Genomic DNA, 25,444 nt, shown 5'->3' on the forward strand with positions numbered 1-25,444 from the left:
GGTTTGTATGATAATGCCAACACTTAAAAAAATATGATGGGTTGTTTTAACTCAATGTTGGGTCAGTACCTTGATGGGAGACCACATGGGAATGCCAGGTTGCTGCTGGAAGTGGTTAGTGAGACCAACAGGGGGCGCCCAACCTGTGGTTTGTTTGGGGCCTAATGCCCCAGTATAGTGATGGGGATTATGCTCAGGCACGGCTCTCTGTGGTCGATAAAAATCCCAGGATGTCCATTGAAAAAGAGCAGGGGTTTCACCCCAGCATCCTGGCCAAATCTGCCCTCTGTCCATCATGGCCTCCTAACTATCCCCATATCATAATTGGCTTCATCACTCTGTCCTCTCCCTCAATCAGCTGGTGTGCGGTCTGATGCAAAATGCCTGCTGTTGTGTCATCTAGATGGATGCTGCACACTGGTGGTGGATGAGGAGATTCCCCCAATGTGAAAAGTGCTTTAAGTGTCCAGAAAAGCACTATATAAATGTAAGGTATTATCATTATAAAGACAAACCCAAAGAAAAGCTAATTTAAATAAATTAAATTACACTTTTAAAGGTCGTATAAAATTAAAAATTACTTAGATTATTTTGCTAGCTCACGTTGTTATTTTTACTGTAAATAACTATTCTGTTAAACTTAATCTGCAGAAAATAAATGTTTTTTTGGTAATCTTCAATCAAATTCTGACCATTTGCTTGATTTCGTATATAAAGTCTGCGAAAATATTGAGGAATATTGAGTATTGAGTAAGCTTTCTTTTGCTCATCATTCCTTTATATCAAAATTGCCTCGCAACTGCTTTTGAGTGACACTCCTGGCTGGGGATTGCCCCCTGGGGGCTGTCTGCAGTAAAAGTAATAAACCCTGCTTCCTCCATGTTAACGAAAAAGACTTGAGCCCCCCAAAAAAGTTTATTACACTTGCAATAAAATTTCCCAAAAGATGGGTAGTCAATTAGAGCACTGGTTATCATGCTGATATTGGTTGAGATGTTCATTTTTGTAAACAGTATCTTTTCAGCCAGTAATTTAATGCTATAAAAAAGGGGCGAGTTATCGTGATTGACAGTTCTGATTGACAGTTTCTCTAAGTAGACTGTCTGAGCTTCGGGAGGAGATTGAAGGACCAATGTTTGATTTCTGTGTTATTTTACCATGATTAAAATGAGTTGTTAAGCAGTAAACTATATTTTCTGACGTACAGGATCTGATGGATCACTGTTTATTCTGTAAAGTAGGGGCTGATACATGACTAATGTTAGACATGCGGGAAAAAACAGTTGATCGATATCTAGCAGTGATTCTTTTTATAGGTCTGAAATAATTATTAGGAAAACAAAACTAATGTCAGCCTAATTTTAGATCGATCTCCTGTGATGTTATTTGAACTTGATTTAAAGGACATCTCTAACAATTAGTTTTGGCATGTTATCAAGTTAATCTACTGAATTTGCAGTTATAAAATATCAATATCCTAGAAACAGACTCTTATATAATAAACAGAACTGTAAATATATTCATTAAATACATCACTTGTTGTTGGCATTTATTTTTGAAACCACCAACTAAACATTAAAATGAATGTAAATTCCTCCTTGCCAGATATAATGAAATAAACCAAATGAAAACTAGGAAAAATAGTAAACAATATAATGTTACAAGCCATGTTGCAGCAGCTGAGTTGACATTACTACTGTTAAGTTTATTATACAAATTGATAAGGATTATTTTCTTTAGTGCGTGTATGGGATGTGTAAATATCCTGTTGATATTTAGAAATCTTGCTGTATCTGTCTTTTGCTAATATAAATGCACGTGGTTGATTTGACATACAAGCGTTTGATTGGAGGTTTGATTTTGCTGCTCTGCCTCTGGCTCCATCCGGTATTCTTTCTGTACATGCAGGCTCCAATAGGGTATATAAACATGCTAATAGGACTTTTAATTTGCCAGTAACCTGGGTTAATCGTTTCCGGTGAACTGTATGCCAATGCAAAATAGGTGCGTTTAAGGTCTGTTTTCCTTAAAAATTAGCGATCTCCACTGGCTGAGTGATATCTGATATGAAGTGGGTCTCAGATTGTACAAGAAGCACTGCATTAAATTACAATTTCCCTGCCATGTCTTTATATGAGCATTTATTTTACTCAATGGAGCTTCTGTGCTAGACTGCCGATTCTGATGGGGGCATTCGAGCAAACGCCTTTTTGTCTCGTTTAACGCTTGAGCAACTAATTATATGCCAGTTTCTGTTTAACTGATTGTATTTAAATGACATTGCAACATCGATGCTGTAAAAGAAATCGTATTTACGGGAAAAAAACCTCACAATAGCAGGTCACCGAAAGTTTATCAGTATGGGAACAACACTAGCTCAGCATATACCCTATTTTAGCAGTTTTTGGCAACAGTTTTTGCCAGTCATGAGGTGTTTTGCATTCAAAGCATTCACTGGAAAAAGGCGCTGTTACGTCATCCATATTTTTTTTACAGTCATTGCCTTAAAGCAAACTAATGGCAATTGAGAGGCGTAGTTAAGGATATTAATACATAGTTGCTATGGAAGCCCTCAGATTCACGTCAACAGAAATATTGCCACTGGCTGGAAGCAAATGGTCAGACTATAAATTGAAAGAAATACAAAAAAAAATTAATTAGTCACCTTAAGAATAACAATGTGAGCTAGCAAAATAAACATAATGAATTTAGATTGTACGCAAACTTTTAATCCAAATACTAAAAGAAGGTGATTCATATTTGTCTTAATGAGCGGTTCACTGAATTATTCATTCAAACGGTTTGCTCAAACTGGCTGATTCTCAAATGACACATTATGCACGTATACATTCAACCATGTGTATGCATTGAGTGTCATACCAAATGCCACAAACAGAAATTGAAGGGAAAACAATCTTATTTTCTTTCATTTATGATTGAAAATGAATGTGAGATTAATTATTTAACATGAACGCCGTGGATCCGGATCACCCACAATGTAAGCAACAATCATTATAGAGGTTTATTGTTTACAGGTTTCTTTCAACAATTCTAAGTAAAGAAACAGAAGTGAGAGAACATTCAGTTGAAAGCCGGTTTCAGTCACATTTGTGATTGTTTACATAAAGGATTATGAAAAATGAAAGGAACTGACAGAGAAGAGAGAACGTGCTGTTTTGTGCATGCAGCCACATTAACACTGGTGTCATTAGTGCTTCAGGACGCCTCTGAGTGCAGATTCATCACAGAAGCCTACAGGGTCATGATTAATTATTCATATTACCTAATAGATGATGTCATATTTAATTGGGCTCTTTATATGCACATTTCTGAAATGTTGCTGCATAGTTTTAACAGTGAACTGATGGTAATAAAAGGTTGCAGTGGGTGGAGTGGAGGGTCCCTAAATGCACCCCTGGGTTTAGGGACGGGGTAGGTGTAGCCATTAAAATCCAATAGTGTCTGAGGGTGCACTCCCCCTAGGCTATCTGAACTGTGCCTGGGCGCGCTTCCCAGTTTGTTTGATAAGTGCGAGTGCTTCGAATCATGCGCAGTTGACTGGTCCTGGCCCAGTTTGGAAGAGGTGCGCCAGAGCGCAGTTTATTTGGGCTTTGCAAAGTGCGCCTGAGCCCGAAACTGAAGATGCAACATTTATTAATCGTTCTTAATTTTCAAGGAATGCGAACTGTCATAGTTTATTAAAGATACAAGTCCATCACATTTTACAATATGTGCAGCACGAGGACTTTTATTGTAACTTATGAGCGTCAAAAGTGGTGGATCGGTTTCTCAAAATATTTGAATACGTGACCCAAACGACTAGAAATAATACAAAAGATAGAAATAAAGCAATGTCCACTGTGCTGAGCAAGAGCGCTGAACAGTCACATCATCGATGATGTAAGCATGCTCCGATTCAGAAGGTAAATAATGCAGTGTGAGTGCAGGCCGTCAGGGAAGAGGGGAGGGGGGACAAGTGCGCTTCAGCATGGTTCAGGGCAACTGTACTTATTGTAAGTACGCCCTAAGAGTGCATGTGCAGTCGGTCTACTTTTTAAATCATCTTCATGCATGAGAATGCACCATCGCGTGCTGCAAAGAATACTTAATGTTGCATTGTGTGCTACAGGCATTAAAGTAGCAACTCATGGTGTGGCCATCATCTGGCCCTAAACTCAACCTTATTGACAGTTACACTACTAGCTTAACTAAATTTCTCAGTAGCGTGGTGGTAGCGTCGCTACTTTCTAAATCAAATCGCTTTTCAGTGGCAAAGCTATTTTTTTTTTGTCAAGTAGCGCAGTAGTGTCCACACAAGCTACATTTATCTATCGCGGAACAATAAGTGATGGCAGTGACAATCACTGAGCTGTGGGGCCAGTGTCTAGCTGATGAAAGTAAATCCATATAATGGCAAGAATGATGATTTCTTCTTCCTGTTTTACGGTGGTCGACAACAAACTTTTTTGTGCGCTACTGCCACCTCTCACTCTGGTCGGTGACGTCACCCACCAATTAGGCTAAAAGGAGAAATTTGCTTAATAGGAAGATGACTAAGAGGAGTTATTTCTGAAGCAGGATTCCTTGTGACCATACCTTGAGAGGTACAGTCCATGTTAAGATGTAGCAAAGTTTACTATGGTAATTACTATTAGTTCATGATAGCTTCTATGATACTACATTATGTTGTGTAATTCATTAATGAAGAGTTGTAAATATGTACACAATATAATGCTTTTTCCCAAATGTTTACCTTAACTATAAATTACTATACTATTCTAAATGTGTAACAGCTGGTTTTATTGGATGTTTTGTTTTTGTTGTTGTATACTATAATTTGTTTCTGTTTGGTACAGCATATTTTTTACAGTAAATACCGGAACAATTCTGCCTCATATGTTTCATTGACAGTTTTATTGATCACAAAGATATGATTGACTTAGATTTAAGTTGCTTCAATTTACAAATGAAAATTGCAAAAATTGCTTAGATGAAGCTAAGCTACGCTTGCCAAGTTACCTTAGCTTGCTACATTTCCCAGAGGGTAACTTTTAAGCTACATTTTAAGTAATGTAGCTAGCTTAGCTCACTACATTTTTCAAGCAGCTTGCCAAACACTGCTTATAGAGAACTTTTGAGGAACCCCCAAGCAAAACATATATGAGGGTGGGAGGAAGTAAGCATCAACATAACAGCTCTGTGAGACTATTCTAACATCCTGCAAAGAAATTCAAGCAGAAACTATCCAAAAAAAGTACAATGGATGTTTTGATCCAAATAGATTGAAACAGCTTTTGATTACAGTCAATATGACCTCCTAATGCTGCAAATTCAACAAATGATCATTTTCATTTTTCTTCTTATACAGCCTACACAATGTTTTTGTGTTTAATTATTTGAAATGGTGCATTTTCAGTTTTGTTGTTTTCTTTATTTTTAAAATACTGCTATCAGTGTATATTTATTTGATTAAATGTACACACACATGCACATTAGTTATTCACATTACCCAATAGATGATGTCATATTTAATTTGGAACTTGCAGACTTTTCAAATTAATTTATATTCAAACTATTTATATTTTGTTTTTTTCTAAACATTTACACTCCCGGTCAAAAGTTTGTTTTTTTAAGGTATTTTTAAAATATTATTAAATTGTATTATTTTTATTATTATTACATTTATTTAACAATTTAAATAAAATTATTCTGTTCATCAAGGCGACATTTATTAAATAAAAAGAAGTAAAATTGTTAAATATTTATTTATTACTTGTATGTTGTTTCAAATAAAATGATTACTTCAGTCATTATTGCTTTTATTACTATTACCATTAATAATAATAATAATAAATCTTAGAGCGATTTCTGAAGGATCATGCGACTCTGAAGACTGGAGTAATGAAGCTGAAAATTCATCTTTAAAAATCACTGAAATAAATTATGAAATTAAATTATGAACTCATTTTGAACAGTTCTTTTATAGTGCAATTATATTTTTGGTTTAAATAAGTGTTTTAAACGTGTTTTTGATTAAATGAATGCAGCTTTGATGAGCAGGAGAATCTTATTTTAAAACATTTAAAAATCATACTGAGCCCAAACTTTTGACAAGTAGTGTATGTCGATCATCTCATGTGTGTAGTGCCTTCTGTCTGTCATGTGCAGCCTTTTAATACTATAACTTGAGGTATTTTTGACACATTCCTGAATGTACAATTCACTCTAATTATTGTATAAAAGGTTACATTTTTCAACATCCGCTATGCGGTGCATGACATTACACAAAACAATCAACATGAAGAAAAGAGCAGAACCATAAACACACAGGTGCGATGTTCATAGCTTTCTCCTAGGACCGAGACAAACAGCCTATTGTCTGATGAGCGCTGGTCAATTGCAGTGATGTCAGAGCTGCATGACCTCATCTCCATCATAGGGATCATTTCACACATGGCTGCAAGCTGAAGCGGAGGGACAGCAGTATTAATGGGTTTTAAGGGTGGATTGTGGAGGCTGTGAAGACCAGCTGGTGCTTCCATGACCCCTACTGACATTCGCAGTACCCAAACAATGGCTTGTTGGTGTGGGGTATTTTTAACACAGAGTGGAGGAATGTCAAACTCCAGTCATGTTCACTGTGGAGGATTCAGTTCAGCTGACTCTGCAGACTGCGCTCTGGTTGACGTATCAATTTCATGCTCATTTGTTTATGTGGAGAGTCACACATCAACAGTTTAGATGGCAATTTAATGGAGCATGTAAGCACCAATGGAGGATAATTAGTTACAATTTGATCTACATTAAAAGTTTGAATCAGGAATTGATACAAAAATTAATTATCAAATAAAATAAAACAAAATATTTAAAGTAGAAACATTGAAATTGTATTTTTATCGTTTCATTTATTTTCTTTTTGGCTGAGTCCTTTTATTAATCAGGGGTCGCCACAGCGGAATAAACCGCCAACTTATCTAGCATATGTTTTACACAGCGGATGCCCTAGCAGCTGCAACCCATCACTGGGAAACATCCATACACACTCATTCACATACATACAAAGGCAATTTAGCTTACTCAATTCACCTGTACATTTCTTTGGACTGTGTGGGAAACTGGAGCACCCAGAGAAAACTCAAGTACTCAAACACGAAAGGAACATGCTAACTCTGCACCGAAATAGCAACAGCGCTGTGAGGCAACAGTGCTACCCACTACGCCACGCTATTTTATTTATTTATTTATTATTGGTTTCTTTTATTATGTTTTTGGTTTTTAAATTATTTGTATATAACTTTGAAATTTTTTTTGTAGCAAAAATCTATAAGCAAAAAGTGTGTGTAGCTTTCATATTACTGTTTACATTTTTTTCTAAAACAAAATACAATAATCATTTATAACTAAAAGATTTCAAACTTTATACGCACTCAAAAAAGTTTTTAAACAATAAAATCAATGTCAACTGTTAAACTGCTTAAGCTATTTAAGTGTTTTATTGTAGAACAAATCATATTAATTTTAAACTTTATAACTGTAAAAAAAATTCTTTAAAATATATATTTTTAATGTGAACTGCAGAAAAATCCATTAGATCATCTTAAATTACTTCAGCTTGTTGCACCTAAATGGATTTAGTTTTTCAGCTTAACTTTGCTGAAACTTTTAAGGGACTAAAACAAAAAGAGAATGAATGAATGAAAGAATAACTTTCTTTATTACTGAAAACTGTACTAAACTAGAGTTGAAAAAAAAAAGTTGAAGCTAGGCATGGGCCGGTATTAGTTTGATATACATTTCCCCCCATTAAACACAATATACAGTAATCATTTTACTACTTTTCAATTTACAATTCAAATGTATAATATTTTGGAACAGTAAATATGTCAGGCTAAATAATTTAAATAAATCATTGACTTCCACATAATACATTTATGTTGTCCCAACCCAAATTAATTAGTTTAACATCATTGTTTTTGCTAATTTAAATGGATAGAACATAAATCTATTAAGCTGTTCTAAAAAAAAAAAAACCAAGAACTGTGTTTTTTTTAGCTCAATTTAAATAAGTAGTTTGAACAGCATCAAACATATTTTTTGAGTGTAGCTTACAAAACACGATTACTTTACAACACATAAAAAACCTTAGTTGGGAACGGTATATCCAAATTTTTTGGTGGTTTTAAAACCTTGACTTTTCCTAACCACAATAAACCTTGAAAACGGTTATCATTCCATGCCATTTTTTCAGTGTAAGAACCCTAAAAACCATTAGCTTTCATTCAAGTACAAGAGGTAGGATACAGTGCACACACAGTCAGTGTGTACAGTTAAGGTAACAGACAGTCTGATGACTCACTGTCCCGTGTGGGTCTGTGCTCTGAAAGCCCTGCACCTCCTCTTCATCCCCCATGGGTTCTCTTGTTGCTAATTGTTGGAGAGTCACAACAGTTTGCTCATTGGCCAGTTTGAGTTTACAAAAGCCAGAACCTGACACCGGCTGATTCACTGCTAGGTCAAGACTGTTTATCAGAGCAGTGGGCAGAGGATCGCCCTCTTCATCAGCGAGCGCTGCGCTTGTGTTTAAAAAGCACAAAGTCATGCCATCCTCGTGACATCACTGCTCTGAGCCATGCCCTGGATCAGGTTGCTCGCCCGCATCAAATGATACTCTGGGCAGTGTTTACTTAGTTACGCTGGACACTGTTGTTGGATGCTGTCTGAGCGGTCAGTGCAGCTGGGGGATTTGATGCTCATTTACAGAGTTAAAATCCTTTTAAAAAAGGCTTAAATAAGCAAGATTTTAATGGCACAGTCTGAGGTGTGATCAGTGGCTGATTTAACCAATAAGCAAGGTAAGCGGCTGCTTAGAGCCCTAAGAAATCTGAGGGGCCCCAAATAAATACCTATAAGTAAAAACTGGACCTATAAATTAAAAATAACATCATTCATTTATTTTATTTTTGGGTTGGTCCCTTTATTATTCAGGGGTTGCCACAGCGGAATGAACCGTCAACTCATCCAGCATATGTTTTATATAGCCCATGCCTTTCCAGCTGCAACCCATCACTGGGAAGTTTATAACATAATTTTCTATCATATTTTGAATGACAAGGATGTTAACAATGTAAAAAAAAAAAAAAAAGTTTACTTTTTTAAACTTTTGCGCAAATATGTCCCCCACCCTCAATCATGAAGTAGTCCAGCAGTCAAACTAGGTGAAGATTTAGTTTAAAAAAAAAAAAAAAAAAAAAAAAAAGTAAAATATTGAATAAAATGTCATTAAAACTATTACAAAACAGTATATATATATATATGTATATATATATATAAATTATTTTAGTTGCGAATTCATTTTAAGAAAACAAATTATTTGAAACATTTTATAGGATGCTTTACATATTATTTTGCATTAAGACAAAATACAGAAAAGGAGATTGAGTGATGTAAGAAATAACAGCAAAATAAATCAATTAAAAATAAATTAAAGTACAAACTATTGGGCCTCATAGCTAGAATTGCTTAAGGCCACTAAATCACTAAATCTGCTCCTGGATGTGATCATGCTAATGTGAGGGACTCCTCTCTTAAAATGTGAAAGGCATCTCTATTGACATTATTTGTGGGTGCAGCCATTGCAGTCTTTTTGGCTCGAAACATCCAGGGTTATTCACTTTTATTGATTTTTAAATGTTAAACAGGGTGTCCGTGGGGTCTTAAAATGTCTTAAATTCCTAAAACTAAATGTTAGGCCTTACAAAAGTCTTAAATTTACTGAAATATTGTGTTGTAGGTCTTAAATCATTTTAAACAGATCTTAATTTCCCTATGCCTTTAAAAAGCTACTCATTCAGGCCGAAATCATCCAATCAACAGCAATCCACCTCAATAGAAACTTTAAGCAAATAGTTTAATGTTTAACTCTGTTTGCCTATAGTTTAATTATCTTCCTTACAATAGCATTTGTTTAAAAGTAATTTATTTAAGGTGAGAACAATCACCTGGAGAGAATTATTGCATATACTTAGCAATGTTTAGAAATGTTATGTTGAAAAAAGTGCACCTATAAAACCAGTTTGCTTGTTTTGATACATTATTTAAAATATGTGGCTGAAATAGGTAAATTGGAATACTTTGATGACAGTAAAATCTTTTCCTTTCACATTAGAAAAAAATCCTACTAGTGTTTATCCCCTCACAGGTCCTAAATTTTAGTTAAAAACAGCTTTTTATGCTGCAACTGATATTTCCTTATTGTATTATTCTGCTTTGTCTGTATAGTCACGAAGACACTTGTTTGCAGAACAAGTAGTTTGACTGTTTTCTGCTGTTTATCATCCCTTGTCATTTCTCTCATATAGGCATCTGAATTGGAAGTTCTAAAACAATCGCAAAAGGAGCGCACTTCTGCATGATCTTGATAAAATGTTAATCGTTTATATAATTATAATTTACTTTTTAATTGTACTTTTTGTATTTTTAATCATGGGGAAATAATGTAACAATTCAGCTAGACTAAATTCAAATAAACTGTCTCAACTGCATTTTTATTTATTTTTGTAACGAGTAGCTTCCAGTGGTGTTAAAGACTCTTTATGGAACTGTCAATGCAAACAAACCATATATACATATATATATATATATATATATATATATATATATATATATATATATATATATATATATATATATTTATATATATATATTTACACCTTAAGTGTTGCCTTAGATGTGGTACAGTGCGTTTAAGTTGAAACCTCACATGTTTTAGTAGGTTTTGCTGAATCTGTTGTTGTTTTCCATATGTAGGGAAAATTGGGTTATCTTACAAGATGTGGAAAGTATAAGCCCACATGCGTAGCTATAATATATGACTGTACTGTAAACATACACTAATGCTCAAAGATAAGGGGTCGGTAATTGTTTTATTTTTCTGAACTTGTTTTTCACCAATGCTGCATTTTTTTTTAATAATAATAATAATATTGGGAATTACTATAACAACTTTAAAAACTGCTTTTCTATAATACATTTTAATATGTCATTGACTCATGTGATGGCAATGCTTGACAAAGAACTTTAAGTCTGATTACTCATTACATTATTAGTGTTCAGTGTCTCCATGATCAGATATCCTTACAATATGTTCACAAAAAAACTTCTTAATATTTCCAATGTTGAACTTTTTTTTTTAGAAACTAAAACAACTTTATTCTTGGTTTTTAGAAAGCACAAATGAACAGCATTTGTCAAAACTGATTTGACGGTTTAAATGTCTTTGCTTTCACTTTTGATAAACCTATTATGTCCTTTCTGATAAAATTTTGTAATAAAAAAATATACTGAGCCAATAATGATAAATAATTATGCATTTTTCAGATTTATTCCATTCCATTTCACCAATCACATGTCAAAGTTTTGAGATGGATTATTGGTGATTGGGTAGTTTAACTTAGACACAGAAAAATAAAGACCTGTTTAACATAATTTAAGACCTACAACAAAATAGTTAAGTGAATTTAAGACTTTTTAAGGCCTAAAAGTCAGTTTTTGAAATTTAAGACATTTTTCACACCTTATTCTTAGTTGTAGCCTTAAACAGAGCTGATCATTCTTAAAAATAAAGATGGCAGAAAGAAGCAAAAACAAAACAAGATTTTTAGTAATGCCATAAAAAAAAACCTTTTTGGGTTTGAATAGCGCTTCAAATATCCATTTTCATAATCCAAATGATAATTTTCAGCAATAAAGAACATTTTTATGTTCATGAACCTTATAAATGTAAAAGTTGTTAATGGAACCATTGGCAGCTTCATTTGTAAGAGTGTCGATATAAATGTATAATTTGCAGTAGCTGGCCTGTTTCTGGCGGGTTTCTCTGCAGCTTCAGTGAGCAACTCATGCATCAGGGCAGGAACCCGCTGAGATGAGAGGGCGACAGAAGTGCGCTTGTTTTGCTCCTGTGATGCTCCTCTGCCCGGAAACAGTGTTGCCTCAACAGCTGCGAGTGAAGAAGCGATTGGTCGCGAGCGAGGCGGCCGCTCGAGCGCGCGCAGTTCTGGGACCGTCTTTCAGCCGGAATCAACATCAAGCCGCCTGTTTGCCTCACAACGCGTTCGTGGAAGAAAATGAAGACGCATTAAACATTTACAGGCTGAGACAACAGATTAACTTATTTGTTGTATTCTAATCATTTAGATGACTGTAAATATACAAGGAACAATTGAAATTGTACTTTGTGGGCTGGAACATTCATAAAATGTGAATACACAGACACATATTTAGGAGAATACTAAAAGCAGAATTGAAAACATGTCTATTTTTAACATATATATTTCATATTTATTAAAACATCAGGCTGCTCCAGTAAAAGCCTAACATACAATTCCCTCGCGCCCCCTGCCGATCACACAGGGAATCGTCCAAACTTAATAGAATGTTTCTAATTAAAGGGATAATTCACCCTAAATAATTAATCTGTCATCATTCATTCACTTTCAACTTGTTCCACCATATTTAAATTTCTTTCCTCAGTTAAATGCAACTGAAAATTGTAAAAAAAATCTTGGAAACTAGAAGATTCCAGTTGTCTACTAATTTTCAACATTCTTCAAAATATCTTTTTATGTTTTAAAAACAGAAACACTTGAGGGTGAGTAAATTGGAAAGTACATTTTTCTTTTAGGATGAACTATCTCTTCAATGATAGAAGTTTATTTGGTTTATGACATTACTTTATATTTTATTTTTAATAAATGATAACATTAGTGCAGGACAAACTATATACATTATTAAACCTAAAAAAGGAGATCATCATGCATGAACCTATTCCTCCTCCACTTCTTCATCCGGGCAGCAGTAGTACTCCACAAAACAAATCTGACCGTCGTCATTCCTCACGAGATACTGTAGAGAGAGGAAGCCTCGACTGTCAGTTCTGACCGACACTTTACAGGACAGGGCCAAGGCTTTTGTGGACGGTTTCAACAGGGACATCTTATACCTTTGAGAATAAATGTAAGAGTGAATAAATCTTAGTGACTTTGTTTACTTTGCTTTTACTGTACCAGAGTACAGTATATTGTACTAGCAATGATACTGCAATTTGCTGAACAGCATTTCTCACATCACTAGATGTCTGTTGTCAAGCAGGGATCATAGACGACCAGGCACCATATATTGAAATGTGGAACAATTGCAAACATTGACCAAACTAAAGTACAGGTTCATTATGTTTGGCATCTTTAGGTGAACAAAATGGTCATCTGAGTTCTAAGTGAACCTGGATTAACCATATCATTTTTGTTTTTGATCTGGACTAAACAAAAAGAGAACCAAAAGGCAACTGTGAAAAGTTAGTCTGTTTTGCTACCTGTTGGTCTGTATTTTTGTACACTGGAACAGCTCCATCATGTCTGAGTCCTTGGGATAATCATAATGGGCATTTCCAGAATTACCAAATGTGGATAATCTAGGAAGAAAAGGAAAAATGTTTTTAAAAGCTTTTACAAGCACGAAAGCAAAAAAAGTACAAAGCAGCTTCAGATCATTTTTCCTTGCACATATAAATGTGTCCTGCTTTTATTCTGAGTCAAAAATAAATATTTTTCACAAAATTATATGAATTAATAACATAAACACTTAACCTACATTATATAAAATTACATTTATTATTTTTCTATTTGAACCATATATTCAAATAAATAAATTAATTAAAATGCATTAAATTAGTTAATAATAAATAAATAAAAAACAAACCGCAAATTTTTTTGTTTGTTTTTTTCATTTGTTAAAAAAACCCTGAATGCTTATATCATATCACCAAAGGTTTAAAAGTGGAAAACATATTCTGACCTGCATTTATCAAAATAAATAACGTTATCCTCAAATAAATGCTTTTCATTTGAGCTTTCCATTAAACAAAAACTGTATCAATAACCATTTCTAAAAAATCTTATACTGTTCTTAAATAGGAAATCAGTGCATTTGAATGATTTCTGGAGGATCATGAGATGTGGAAGACTGGACACATTGTGCTGGAAGTTGAGCTTTGCCATCACAGGACTGAACAGCATTCTTAAATATCACAATGCAAACACATACTGTAAATTGTGGGAAGATTTCACAAATGTACTGTGATTTTTCAATTTTTTATAAAAATAAAAGAAACCTTGTAAGCATTTTTTTATCAGATGGAAAAAAAATAAACATTTAAATTAGAGATGTCAAGATCAATATATATATATATATATATATATATATATATATATATATATATATATATATATATATATATATATATATATATATTTGTTTTTTTTTAACACATATATTGTTATGCGATGTCACAGAGTTAGACCTCTTTCTTAACTTCACACAGAAACAGCAGCGTTGCCTGCTGAGTATTTTAAGATAAGGTGCTTTTTGGTTTAATATTAGATTTTTTAAATATTTAATGTTGCACTTAAGTCCAAAAGTGAAGAATTTATGTTACTTATTACTTGATTGTTCAAGCTACCTCACAGAAGTGATCTTTGTTAAATGTTAAAATACAGTGAACTAAATAAAAAATAAGGAACATACTGGATTTATTTCTTTGCTCTTCTTTATTTTTTTAATGCATTATAAAAGTATCAGATCGAGTTTCGGTATTGGCAGATACTCAAAATCAAATGACTCGGAGGCAAAAACAAAAAAAAAAACGTGATCTGGACATCCCTTATTTAAACCACTTCAAACATGTCATGTTCATAACTACTGTACCTGAAGTAAGGATGGCTCGGTGACATGGTAATCTGCAGAACCTCACTGGTCATGTCCAGCTCAGAGAAAGCCTCTTTAAGACTGTCCGACTGCAGAATCACCTTGTTGGTCACGTTTGTACTGCAAAAGTCAAAGTCTATGGGCTCCTCGGGCTCCTGTGTGTTAATCTTGCATACAGTGACCACACCACCTTCTTCCAGGAACAAAGTTAGTGGATATCCATATCCATTGTAGCACATTCTCAAGGCGGTGCACACACCTTAATGATAAAATAAAAACAAAGATTATGTTACATTTCCCAAAAAAAGACTGGATCACAATTGTAATACACACCTGGCACTGTGCTTCCCCCGAAGATGGTGAGGCAATCGAGAAGAACAGTTAAGTTAACCTGAAAGCCAACTGCATCCTCTTTGATGATGTATTCTTGAAAGATGTCAGCCTGATGTCAGAAAATACACAAATATGCTTAAAGATTCAACTGTTCTCAGCAGAAAGTGTCTGAATTTGTCTGCTAACATCAACCTGAATGAATGCATTGGCCTGAAGGCATTTGGAGTCCTCAACTGTGACTTTCAACCCATTCTGTGTTGCATTGAAGATGGCATGATCCTTGAAAGAGATGGCTTTTAGGATGTTGGACAGATTCCTTGCATTGTCCAAACTGGCTATCAGGATGTACTGGTCAACATCGGATTGGGACTGAGTTGACAGAGGCATGTTATTACATCTGTAATGACATTTCAAAGTAGAAATGTTAAATAAATAAGTAGTAAATATTGTATACAATAAATTCACAGAAAAGTTAAAATATTAAATTTAATTAAAGAATGTAGGCAGTATTTGGTCCAATAGTTTACAGATAACAATCGTTAAATGGAAAAAAAAAAACATCAAATTTGCATATCAGATTGAAGTTTTAACATTTTCATATTTGTTTTGTACTATTTTTTCTAACTTGTTTTGTAAGTAAAACTAATGTTGTTTAAATGTGTGCTAGAATGGCTACTATGTTCTATTTTGAATGCAAACATAATCATAATTGTCAATTATAATACTAAAATATGGAATCCATAACAATTAAAAACAAGTTAAACACAGAAAAATGTATTGTCGCCGTCTTTTATTAAAAAAACGAGATATCTGAATGTTAATTTTTCTAATGAACTTGAAAATGTCTTTAACAGAAACATGAACAAGTTTCTATCAGCTGTTTACAAATTGTGACGAGAATTAATAAACATAATATTGGCAACTAGTTGTAAGTTACTAACGTTACTAAGTTAGTTAGCTAAAATGGCGTCAGGCCGTGAAAGGGCGAACATTAAACATACACAGTACATGTTCCTGTTGCTGAACTCACCTGTTAGATATATGAAATATGACAAATTAATATCATTTTAGAGTTTGGCGCCCTTAAATTGTTGCCATTAGCTCTTCTTCTTGTGATTTTGACTAAGTTTAGCTTCCCATCAGTTGTCTCGCGCGCGCATATGGGTCTGATGCAGAACTGCAGGACGAGTTCATACATAAACGTTTACAGTATTAGGAGGGGGTAGGTTTTTAAAGTTGGCTATGAATTTGTGTTACTACACTATTGCAAAACAGATAACATAACCGCTTATTCAGTTATTTATGAGACATAAGGGTGTTTATTTAATTTAAAGAAGGCGAGATCTCAAACATAAATATATTTAAGATGCACTCGTACACCCCTCCGTTTCATCACGAGTTGGACGGGCCGTCGCCAGACAGATGCGAGGAAGCGGTCGGTCGGTCCAACAGAAGTGCCACATAACCAAACAAAAGTCAGGTAGGGTTATGACATTTACTAGTTTATTTTACTTTATAAAGTGCCATTTTGTTCAGTAATTGTAAATATTGTATATACAGTTTAATAAGATTGTGGAGTTCCCAGCTGGTTTGTTTGTTTGTTTGTGTTTATCTATCTCAATGGCAACCAGACCATATCAGCAACAAAGCGAATTTTGTGAACAATAGCATCTCTACCTCTTCTTTTAAGTAAACATACTCTACGCTTACGTGGTTGGTGCAATGTAACGACTGTGGTAGTTTCATGTAACGTTACTTCAAATGAACCTGCTACGTTAACTAGCTAATCCGTTAGCTAGCTCATTGTGAATTGGGATATGCTTTATTGCAAGAGATTGTCATGATGGAATCAGATTGTTTTGTTTATCATTGCTAAAGCATTTATCACGTTATATTGTATTATCTTCGTGTGGTGGAATAAAGAGTTGCTTTAACATGTGATAAAAATAAGTTTATATATATATATATATATATATATATATATATATATATATATATATATATATATATATATATATATATGAGAGAGAGAGAGAACTATGATGTGCAATATAATAAAAAAGGTTAGGTTAAAAAGGAGTGTTTACATGATGTCACGGCAAAATTTAAATGCTAGTAAGGCTGTTAAATATTTAGGGCATGTCATTACAGAAGATATGAGTGATAAAAAGTACATGTACAGGGAACGTTTAAAGTTATATGTTGAAGCAAATTTGCTAGGGAGAAAGTTTTCGGAGCAGGTTAAAAGTTAAACCTCTTTAGAACTTATTGCAGTTCTTTATACACAGCTCCTCTGTGGTATAATTAAATAAAGTGTCCATAAGCTCCAGGTTGCATACAATGATTGTATGGAGATTCTCTTAAAAACATAGATGGTGTAGTTAGGCATGGGCCGGTATAGGATTCTGACAGTATGAAAACCATGAATAAAAAATATCAGTTTCACGGTATTAAGATTACTGCTCTGAAATATATTCTTTTTAAATGTCTGGGTAAAAAACTAAAACTTTCCCCCCTTTGAACACAATATTTATTTTTCAAATATTTAGGAGCAGTTAACAAATCAGACTAAAAAGTTCAAATGAATCCATGACTTCTGCTGTCTTTATTTATTTTAAAAACACTTAATTCATTACAATTTAACAGGTATCTTTGAATATTTTTTTCTGTTGGAGATACTGTTGTCCCAAAAAACAACAACAACAAAAAATGTTAATGAAAAATCTTACACATACCTTAGGAACTGTATAGCAGAAAATTATAGCAGTTTTAAAACCTTGACTTTTCCCAACTATGGTATACCTTGAAAACTGTTATCGTCCCATGCCTAGGTGTAGTACAGGTGAATTATTTTGTGATGTAAGAGTTTGATCATTTTTTGCTTTGGATGAGAAATTTGATCTATAAGTTTATTTGTCGATAAGAGAATTCTCAGAATAGCATTTTAATGTTAAACCCTAGGCTTATGGAGGTGCTTTATCAGTCACCTTTAAAATATTGGCATAACTGTATTTTTTAACGTATTGTGTGGTTTATATTGTCTTTTGTACTATTGGACCTAGTGTCTAAAAAAGATTTTATATATATATATATATATATATATATATATATATATATATATATATATATATATATATATATATATACATACATATATACAGTATATATACAGTGAGAACATTAAATATTGGGACATCAACACAATTCTAACATTTTTTGCTCTATACATCAACACAACGGATTTGAAATTAAGACGGTCAGTTTAAATTTGAGGGTATTTACATTCAAATCAGGTGAAGACTTCCAGACTTCAGGATGTAATTGACTGCAAATGATTTGCAACAAAGTATTAAAAAGTTAAAGTTTGATTCATGATTATTATTCTATCCCATTACTTTCGATCCATTAACGAGTGGGAGGCACATATGCAAACTGTTGTAATTCCTACAGCGTTCACCTGATTTGGATGTAAATACCCTCAAATTAAAGCTGACAGTCTGCAGTTAAAGCACATCTTGTTTGTTTCAATTTAAATTTGTGTTTCTGTATAGAGCACAAAATATTAGAACTGTGTCTTTGTACAAATACACACACACAAACAATGTATATGTCAATATAGTTGTATACTGGCCCGGATTGGCTAATCTGGAGAATTCCGGGAGGGCCAGTCCATTTTTTTTGGCCACTAGGCCAAATTTTTTTTTATTGACCATAGCCTCACTCTTTTTATTCATTATTTGGCGCAGCTCCGCTCTTTTTATTTATTTTCTAGCAGCCCCGTGAGCAAAATGCAGCCTGCAGGTTAATGATGACAGCAGCGCCTAAGTGAATATAAGAATTCAAATAATTAATATTAGTGAATATTACACCTGCTCAATGAAAATCAGATGATTCAGTACATTAATAAATCTGACATAACTTGATCAGAAATCTAAAAAGAGGAGAAAAAATGGTCAAATGGTCCGCACGTTGCGTTACAACGCTGCCAACCCGAGTTCGAACCTCACCTAAATAATCTTTTTTTTTTTTTTCTTTTCATTTTTAGTGTTAGTATAATACTGATTGGGTTACTTATGTAGGTGTACATATTTTATTTTTTGTGTGACCGCCCTTACAAAGGACTGGATATCTATAAAGAATTTTGCACAGAATATATATTCGGATATTGCAGGAAAGGACGTTGTAAAGAATAGTGTTGGAGATTTAGCTATCCCTTTAATCTTCTCATATTTATGAAAAACATTTGAACTTCTAAAGCAGCTGTGTCCTTGAAAAAGATTGTATATTGTCATTAGAAACTAAATTAGAAATGACGTTATTTTAATATAGTCAGTCGTGAACTGAGGTGGGCCGGTCTAAGGCTTGAAACTCCAGGGCTAAAAAGCAGTCCCACTCCGGCCCTGCTGGTATATAAATGTTCAGAGCAAAACATCGTTTCAAACTAATTAAATGACATTTTAGCCATGTTGTACATCAGATTAACGCGAAAAAGTTTTTTAGAACATCATTGCAAAAGCAGCAAACTGAATATTCTTAAAATGCATTCTGAAAGTTCAATAACAATAAGTAATTATTACTTATTTTAAAGTGATAAAGCATGTATGTTCATTATCGTTGTGATATATTATTGAATACTGGCACGTCTAGACATTTTACTTTGCAAAATCAACACTGTATTTGTCAGTATTGAATACAATAAAATTATGCATATTTTTCTTTTAACATACTTCTGTTTCTGTATAATTATCAGCCATTATTGAGTCACACAGGCAGGTTACGGTCCTCTGGTCATGGCTAAAGACCCGTTAGCAGAGGCTGGTCTTCATTTTGATGAGCTCAACAAACTGCGAGTACTTGAGCCTGATGTGAGCCAGAAAACAACTGAGCTCAAAGAGGAATGTGAGGAGTTTGTCGACAGTAAGTGTTTTTTATTTTTTAATCTCATTGTGAAGTTTATCTCTCTTAACTGAATTTCTTTGCTTTTTGCAGTCCAGATCAATAACTTCTCCTTTTGCTTTTGAAAACAGAGATCGGACAGTTTCAGAAAATTGTAGGTGGACTTATTGAACTTGTGGATGAACTTGCGAAGGAAGCCGAAACTGAAAAAATGAAGGTACGTTGTTGTTTTAAACTATTAGCAGTGCATATTTGCGTTTTGTATTTATATATGGTTCACCTTCAGGCCATAGGGGCAAGAAATTTGCTGAAATCGGTTGAAAAGCAACGGGAAGCCCAGCAGCAACAGCTTCAGGCTCTGATTGCAGAGAAGAAAATGCAACTGGAAAGGTAAATATGATAATACATCATAATACATCATTATGGTCTGATATTTTTCTTCAGTTCTATTTTTCAGTCATTTTTCAGTTACTGCATGGTAATTTCCAACTTGTTACTTCTAAAAGAGAACAAAAGAAAGAGCATCACCATAAATCTATTACAGCATTTGCATTGGCATGTGCACAGTGCTAGTTAGCAACTAAATACATGTTATCTGCATTACGTAATCAGATTCTGAAAGTTAGGTTGTAACTTGGAATTGAAGTATATAACATTTTAAAATAATGAAACATACTTACATACATACATACATTTTGGACTCCTCCTTTTATCTTTCACTCACAGCAAAGTAACTGTTGGAGGGGCGTGGTTAAGCATATATCACCCAAACTTGTGTAATCAGAGGTGTAGATAGTAAGTGGTCAGAATTTAATTAACGAATATCAAAACACTGAACATCTTTTTCACTGAATTGACTAATTCAGAGCACAGATTAATTTCAGCGTGCTAGCAAAATAAACATGTGGTTACATCAGTTGGTAAGTGAAAAGTTCGTAATCTAAAAGTAGTTGAAATACATAAACCATTACCTAAAATGAACCACAGTTCTTCATGATCATCAGTAATCAGCAATTGACTACAGTTTCAAAGTAATCTGCCCAGAACTGTATGCCGTTCATTTTAGGCCACCAATATTGCTTATGACAAGGGTTTCTGAATGTTGCATACAGCCACTTCAAGTAGTGAACAGCATTGTGTTTATGCTCTGAATTTCTCTTCAAGACTAAAAAGTCTTTTTGTTTTGCAGGTATCGAATAGAATATGAAGCTCTTCAGAAAGTGGAAGCTGAGCAGAGTGAATTCATTGATCAGTTTATACTGCAGAAATAAGAGCACTGTGTTTCCTCTCTCTGCTGGACAGGAAAAATGATGCTATGCATCTTGATTCACATTGACTTCCTAATAAGTGCAAGGTCTCAAACTAGATGAACTGAATTGAGCAGTTATGGCAGACAACAGACGTCTGTTTCAGCCTCAACCTCACAGCATTGAGTGCTTTTGCATGGCCAGTTCCTGGAGGCACATCCTTGTAATCTTTCCAACCATAGATCATAATCTCAGATGAAACTATTTATATACAAATGTTATTTATACTATTTATATGAAAATTAGTTTGTAAATCTGATCTTTTTTTTTACAATAGGGAAATACAGTATTTGCATGTTACTGTAAATAATTCCATCATGTGACATCTTCAGGTAAATCTATTGTTTTCTGTATGATTACAACTCCTGTTTGAGACTTGAACCCATGTCGTTTTTATTATATCATATCCTCATGATATTTTTATTGGGACCAAACCAAAATAATTTCAGTAGAAGTTATGGAAAAGTAAGTTCATTTATTACTTGTTTACATTTACCATGTGTAATCTCAACATTGGGCAAAGCTCATAAAGATCTGAAGAACATTTGAATAAAAATATATTTTGCATTTACATCTGCTGTCATCGGTAAACAATTTCTAGAGCTTAAAAAATGGTCACATATAATTGAGAAATTTGGCACATATTAAATCACGTTTATCAAATAATGACTACTAACAACCCTGTTGGGATTTGATCAATACATACTGTGCTCTAATTTAGGGTGTAGAAAGATGAACTGGCATTTATCTTTGTTTCTTGGCCTTTGAGGGAGCATTTCCTTTCAGAGATGGTGAGTTGTAAGTTGCGCTGAAGAGCATGGTGAGCAGTATCATAATGGGAATGATGAGGTACGGAGCATAAATGGACACCAGGGTCAGACGTTCATTCAAAGTTTGGGGTCCCGGATGTGGACTCAAAGGAAACTTGTGGAAAAGTATGTGGCTTAAAATTGGGACCAGAGTGGTGGCCACATGAACAGAATAAATTATGGCTGGAGTTCTGATCCATTTGCAGCCACCTATTAAACAGACGAGCACAATAATTAGCTGGAATAATATGACCTTAGCTAGTAGAAGACAATGGATTACTTTCACTGCATCTAAACCAATATCATGTTTATTAGAACCCATCCCAATACCAACTTAATTATAGACAGTAGCATCTCCTCTTTATCTTTAGGTCACTTCCCAATCAACAGCTAGATCTTAGTGAATTAAAAATGCAAAAAGAAAAAAAAGGGAAACATATAGACAAATGATATTAATAAAAGTTTTCACTGCACTATTAAAGTTATAAATGACCTTGAATAAATGACATGTTCATTAAATATAATTAACTTGTTTGCTTAAGTTTAGTTTCCATTTGTCAAAACATTTTATTTTTTCTATGCCATAATATTTTAACCAAGTTGTTAATGGTTAATCTTTTTTTTTAGTGCCATTTTATTTTTTTTCATGTTGCTTATGCAGTCACCAAGTTTTACCTGTTAACTAAGGCAGGAAAATGTCAATTTCAAGAGCTACAAAACGACTTAAATTGACTCAGTCTTCTAAGACTGGGTGCACTTGATTCTTTCAATTTAAAAAATCTAAAATTATCTGTTGTTGGCCCTCACGATGGCTTCTGAATTCATGGAAAAATATAGTCAAGTTAAAACTATTTTAATTTTATACAAAGGACAGTAGTGCCTTTATTATAAGCCATTGAAGTGCAGCTTTTCAGTCAGTAAAGGTCAGGAAATGTGGCACTTGGTCAAGAGTGGGACTCCTGTAAGCTGATTAAAAAAAAAAAACCAAAAGCAGACTAGTAAGACAGGAACTGTTACATGTAGCAATTAAAAAAGATACTAGTATTTAATAAATAGCTCTTGATTTTTTTTTCAACAAAAGTGCTGGTATAACTCCAAACTGCATGAGGCAGTCTCTCTGCAATACTTAAATATATTGACACCAAACTTTAGGTTCTTCATGGTCACCTAACACTGACCACAACATATCAAATTTGTAACTTTGCCACCTATTGATCAAAAGCTAAAAAACAATAACATTAACCTTGTTGCTTTTGGCTCTTGAACTGCTTTGCTCATTCTGCCTTTGGACTGCTTGGCCCTTTATTTGCTGCTTGCAGCTATATTTAAAATAAGATACTAGCATCTAAAAAATAGCACCTAATGAATAAGTAATAAAAAAAAAACTTAACCTGTTATAACAAGTCCTCACCAATGGCAAGAATGTACTAGTAACAAAATGTGGTTTGATACTCGTAACAATAGAGCAGTTACTAGTCAATTCTGAAATAACATTTAAGCAATAAGTACTTCTATCTAAAGCAGGGATGCCCAAACTAAACTTTAACAAAACTTTAGTTTAAACCCCAATTAAGCACACATGAACCAGCTAATCAAGCTCTTTCTATGTATAGTAGAAACTAGGCAGGTGTGTTGAAGGAAGTTGGAGCTAAACTAAGCAGGATACTGGCCCAACGAACCGAATTTGGGCACCCCTGATCTAAAGCAATCTAGTACATAACAATATGTACCAGTATCTTTAAAAAGGTACTAGCCCTACCTAAAAGAACACATGTAACTAATAAATAAGCAATAATACTACATGGAAAGGATACGAGAAATAAGTACTAATAGCATGAAAATAGACACTTGTGCATTGTATAGAAACATGCTTCCCACTTACTCTAAGCCAAATATCTAATTGCCTGACTTTTCACAGATATCCCCCGACTTAGATGAATTTTCATGATCTATAATGAACTGAAAAAAAGACAATTGTTGTTTGGAGCACTGAATAGATACCATCAAGGTACAGCCTGGTAACTACATTTGATTGCCAGTTGACGAAGCTATAGATAATTTTGAGGGATGTAAATGATAACAATAGTCCTAACACATTTCCTGTTTTACCTTATTTCCATTAGTTGCTAGAATCCAAAAAGCTCCACATATTGATAAATACTGCTATAGCAGCTGTTTTAACCTTAAGTTATGATAAATTTCCCTCTTTTTAAAGTTCAAAAATAGTTAGAAATTAGCATTTTGATAAAAAAAAAACATTTAATATGACAATAAAAACCCTGATATCCATGGCTCAGGCAACAACAATATAATATTTCCCGAATTTCAATGTCTGGAATAACATCAGTCCTTTGAAAATTCCAGAAATCCCTGTAGATAAATTGCTTAAAAGTCGTTTTAAATACAACTCTGGTTTAGTTATGAAGCCTTATGCCCGTTAGATGTCACTGTTGTGACATTAAAAATCGCTTCTACAAATTATAACAGGAGTGATGGTTTGACCGGAGCAGAACTGACCCTTCAGAAAGGCGTACGCTGCAACTGGGAAAAAGGGCAGCTGCACGAGCGCCTCGCAGAACACAAACGACTTGAACCACGCAGGAGGGTCCATCATCATCGGGTCCTTAAATTCACCAGCATACCAGTGCAGGAGCTTGATCAGCTGTAACGCAGATAATAATGTTTACCTAGTCCTGACGTTAAAGAATTACATTTATTCTATGACAAACACAGCTGAGAGTGTGAACTTACCTCAGGTGGATATACATGTTCGGGAAGTAAAGCTTGAAGATCAACCAGGAGGGTAATTGGAATGTGCGAGGCGAAGTAAATGAAGTATATGATTTCCAGGACGCGAAGAAACATTTTAATTGTCTGGTTTAAGTGACGGGTTAAGTGTTTTCGACAGGTTGTTCCTCCGTCAGGGTGGTTTAGCAGCGGTGGATTGGCGTCAGTGGGAAGAGTAGAGTAGCGTGTTAATCCTCTGTTCCTGATTCGTCCTTTGGCTCGGATCTTTTTAATCCTTGTTTTCCAATTGGTCAATCGGCTCGGTTGATTCCTGGAGTGGGCGGATTCCCAACTGCTCATTGGCTCATGGGGCAATCGTAAAACTACCATAGCAGCAACTCATAGATATATCAATGGCATATTGTCATAATTTTTATAAATTGTTTTATACCCGTCAATCAGATGATACTTCTACATCCTCTTTTTTAGATTCGATAACTGACCTGAAAATTATAGAGGAAAGTGATAAAATTTGCTGTGATGAACCTATTTCTATAAAAGAAGTAATTGATTCCATAAACCTTTTAAAAGTTAATAAATCACCAGGAAATG

General features: G+C 34.1%; 3 protein-coding genes across 4 annotated transcripts; 1 reads left to right on the plus strand and 2 right to left on the minus strand.

The window, feature by feature from the left end:
* Window positions 1-12,166: 12,166 nt before the first annotated feature.
* rad1 (RAD1 homolog (S. pombe)) lies at window positions 12,167-16,186 on the minus strand. The gene is given in 6 exon segments (NM_200898.1): window positions 12,167-13,000; window positions 13,370-13,468; window positions 14,761-15,019; window positions 15,094-15,202; window positions 15,286-15,490; window positions 16,124-16,186. Coding segments are annotated over 5 exon segments (840 nt in total). The 5' UTR covers window positions 15,481-15,490; window positions 16,124-16,186; the 3' UTR covers window positions 12,167-12,822.
* Window positions 16,187-16,509: 323 nt separating this feature from the next.
* ift20 (intraflagellar transport 20 homolog (Chlamydomonas)) lies at window positions 16,510-21,867 on the plus strand. Of its 2 annotated transcripts, none has more exon segments than NM_001001833.2 (5): window positions 16,510-16,577; window positions 19,840-20,010; window positions 20,121-20,206; window positions 20,276-20,379; window positions 21,179-21,867. In NM_001001833.2, coding segments are annotated over 4 exon segments (399 nt in total). In that variant the 5' UTR covers window positions 16,510-16,577; window positions 19,840-19,883; the 3' UTR covers window positions 21,261-21,867.
* Window positions 21,752-25,079, minus strand: tmem97 (transmembrane protein 97). Its single transcript, NM_001326398.1, has 3 exons — window positions 24,857-25,079; window positions 24,623-24,767; window positions 21,752-22,315 (listed from the first exon to the last, which is right to left on the minus strand). The coding sequence occupies exons 1-3, from the start codon at window positions 24,968-24,970 to the stop codon at window positions 22,041-22,043; spliced, it is 534 nt and encodes a 177-aa protein (NP_001313327.1). The 5' UTR covers window positions 24,971-25,079; the 3' UTR covers window positions 21,752-22,040.
* Between the last annotated feature and the right edge of the window lie 365 nt (window positions 25,080-25,444).

This window comes from Danio rerio, chromosome 15 (genome assembly GCF_049306965.1).
Source record: "Danio rerio strain Tuebingen ecotype United States chromosome 15, GRCz12tu, whole genome shotgun sequence".
Classification (NCBI taxonomy): domain Eukaryota; kingdom Metazoa; phylum Chordata; class Actinopteri; order Cypriniformes; family Danionidae; genus Danio; species Danio rerio.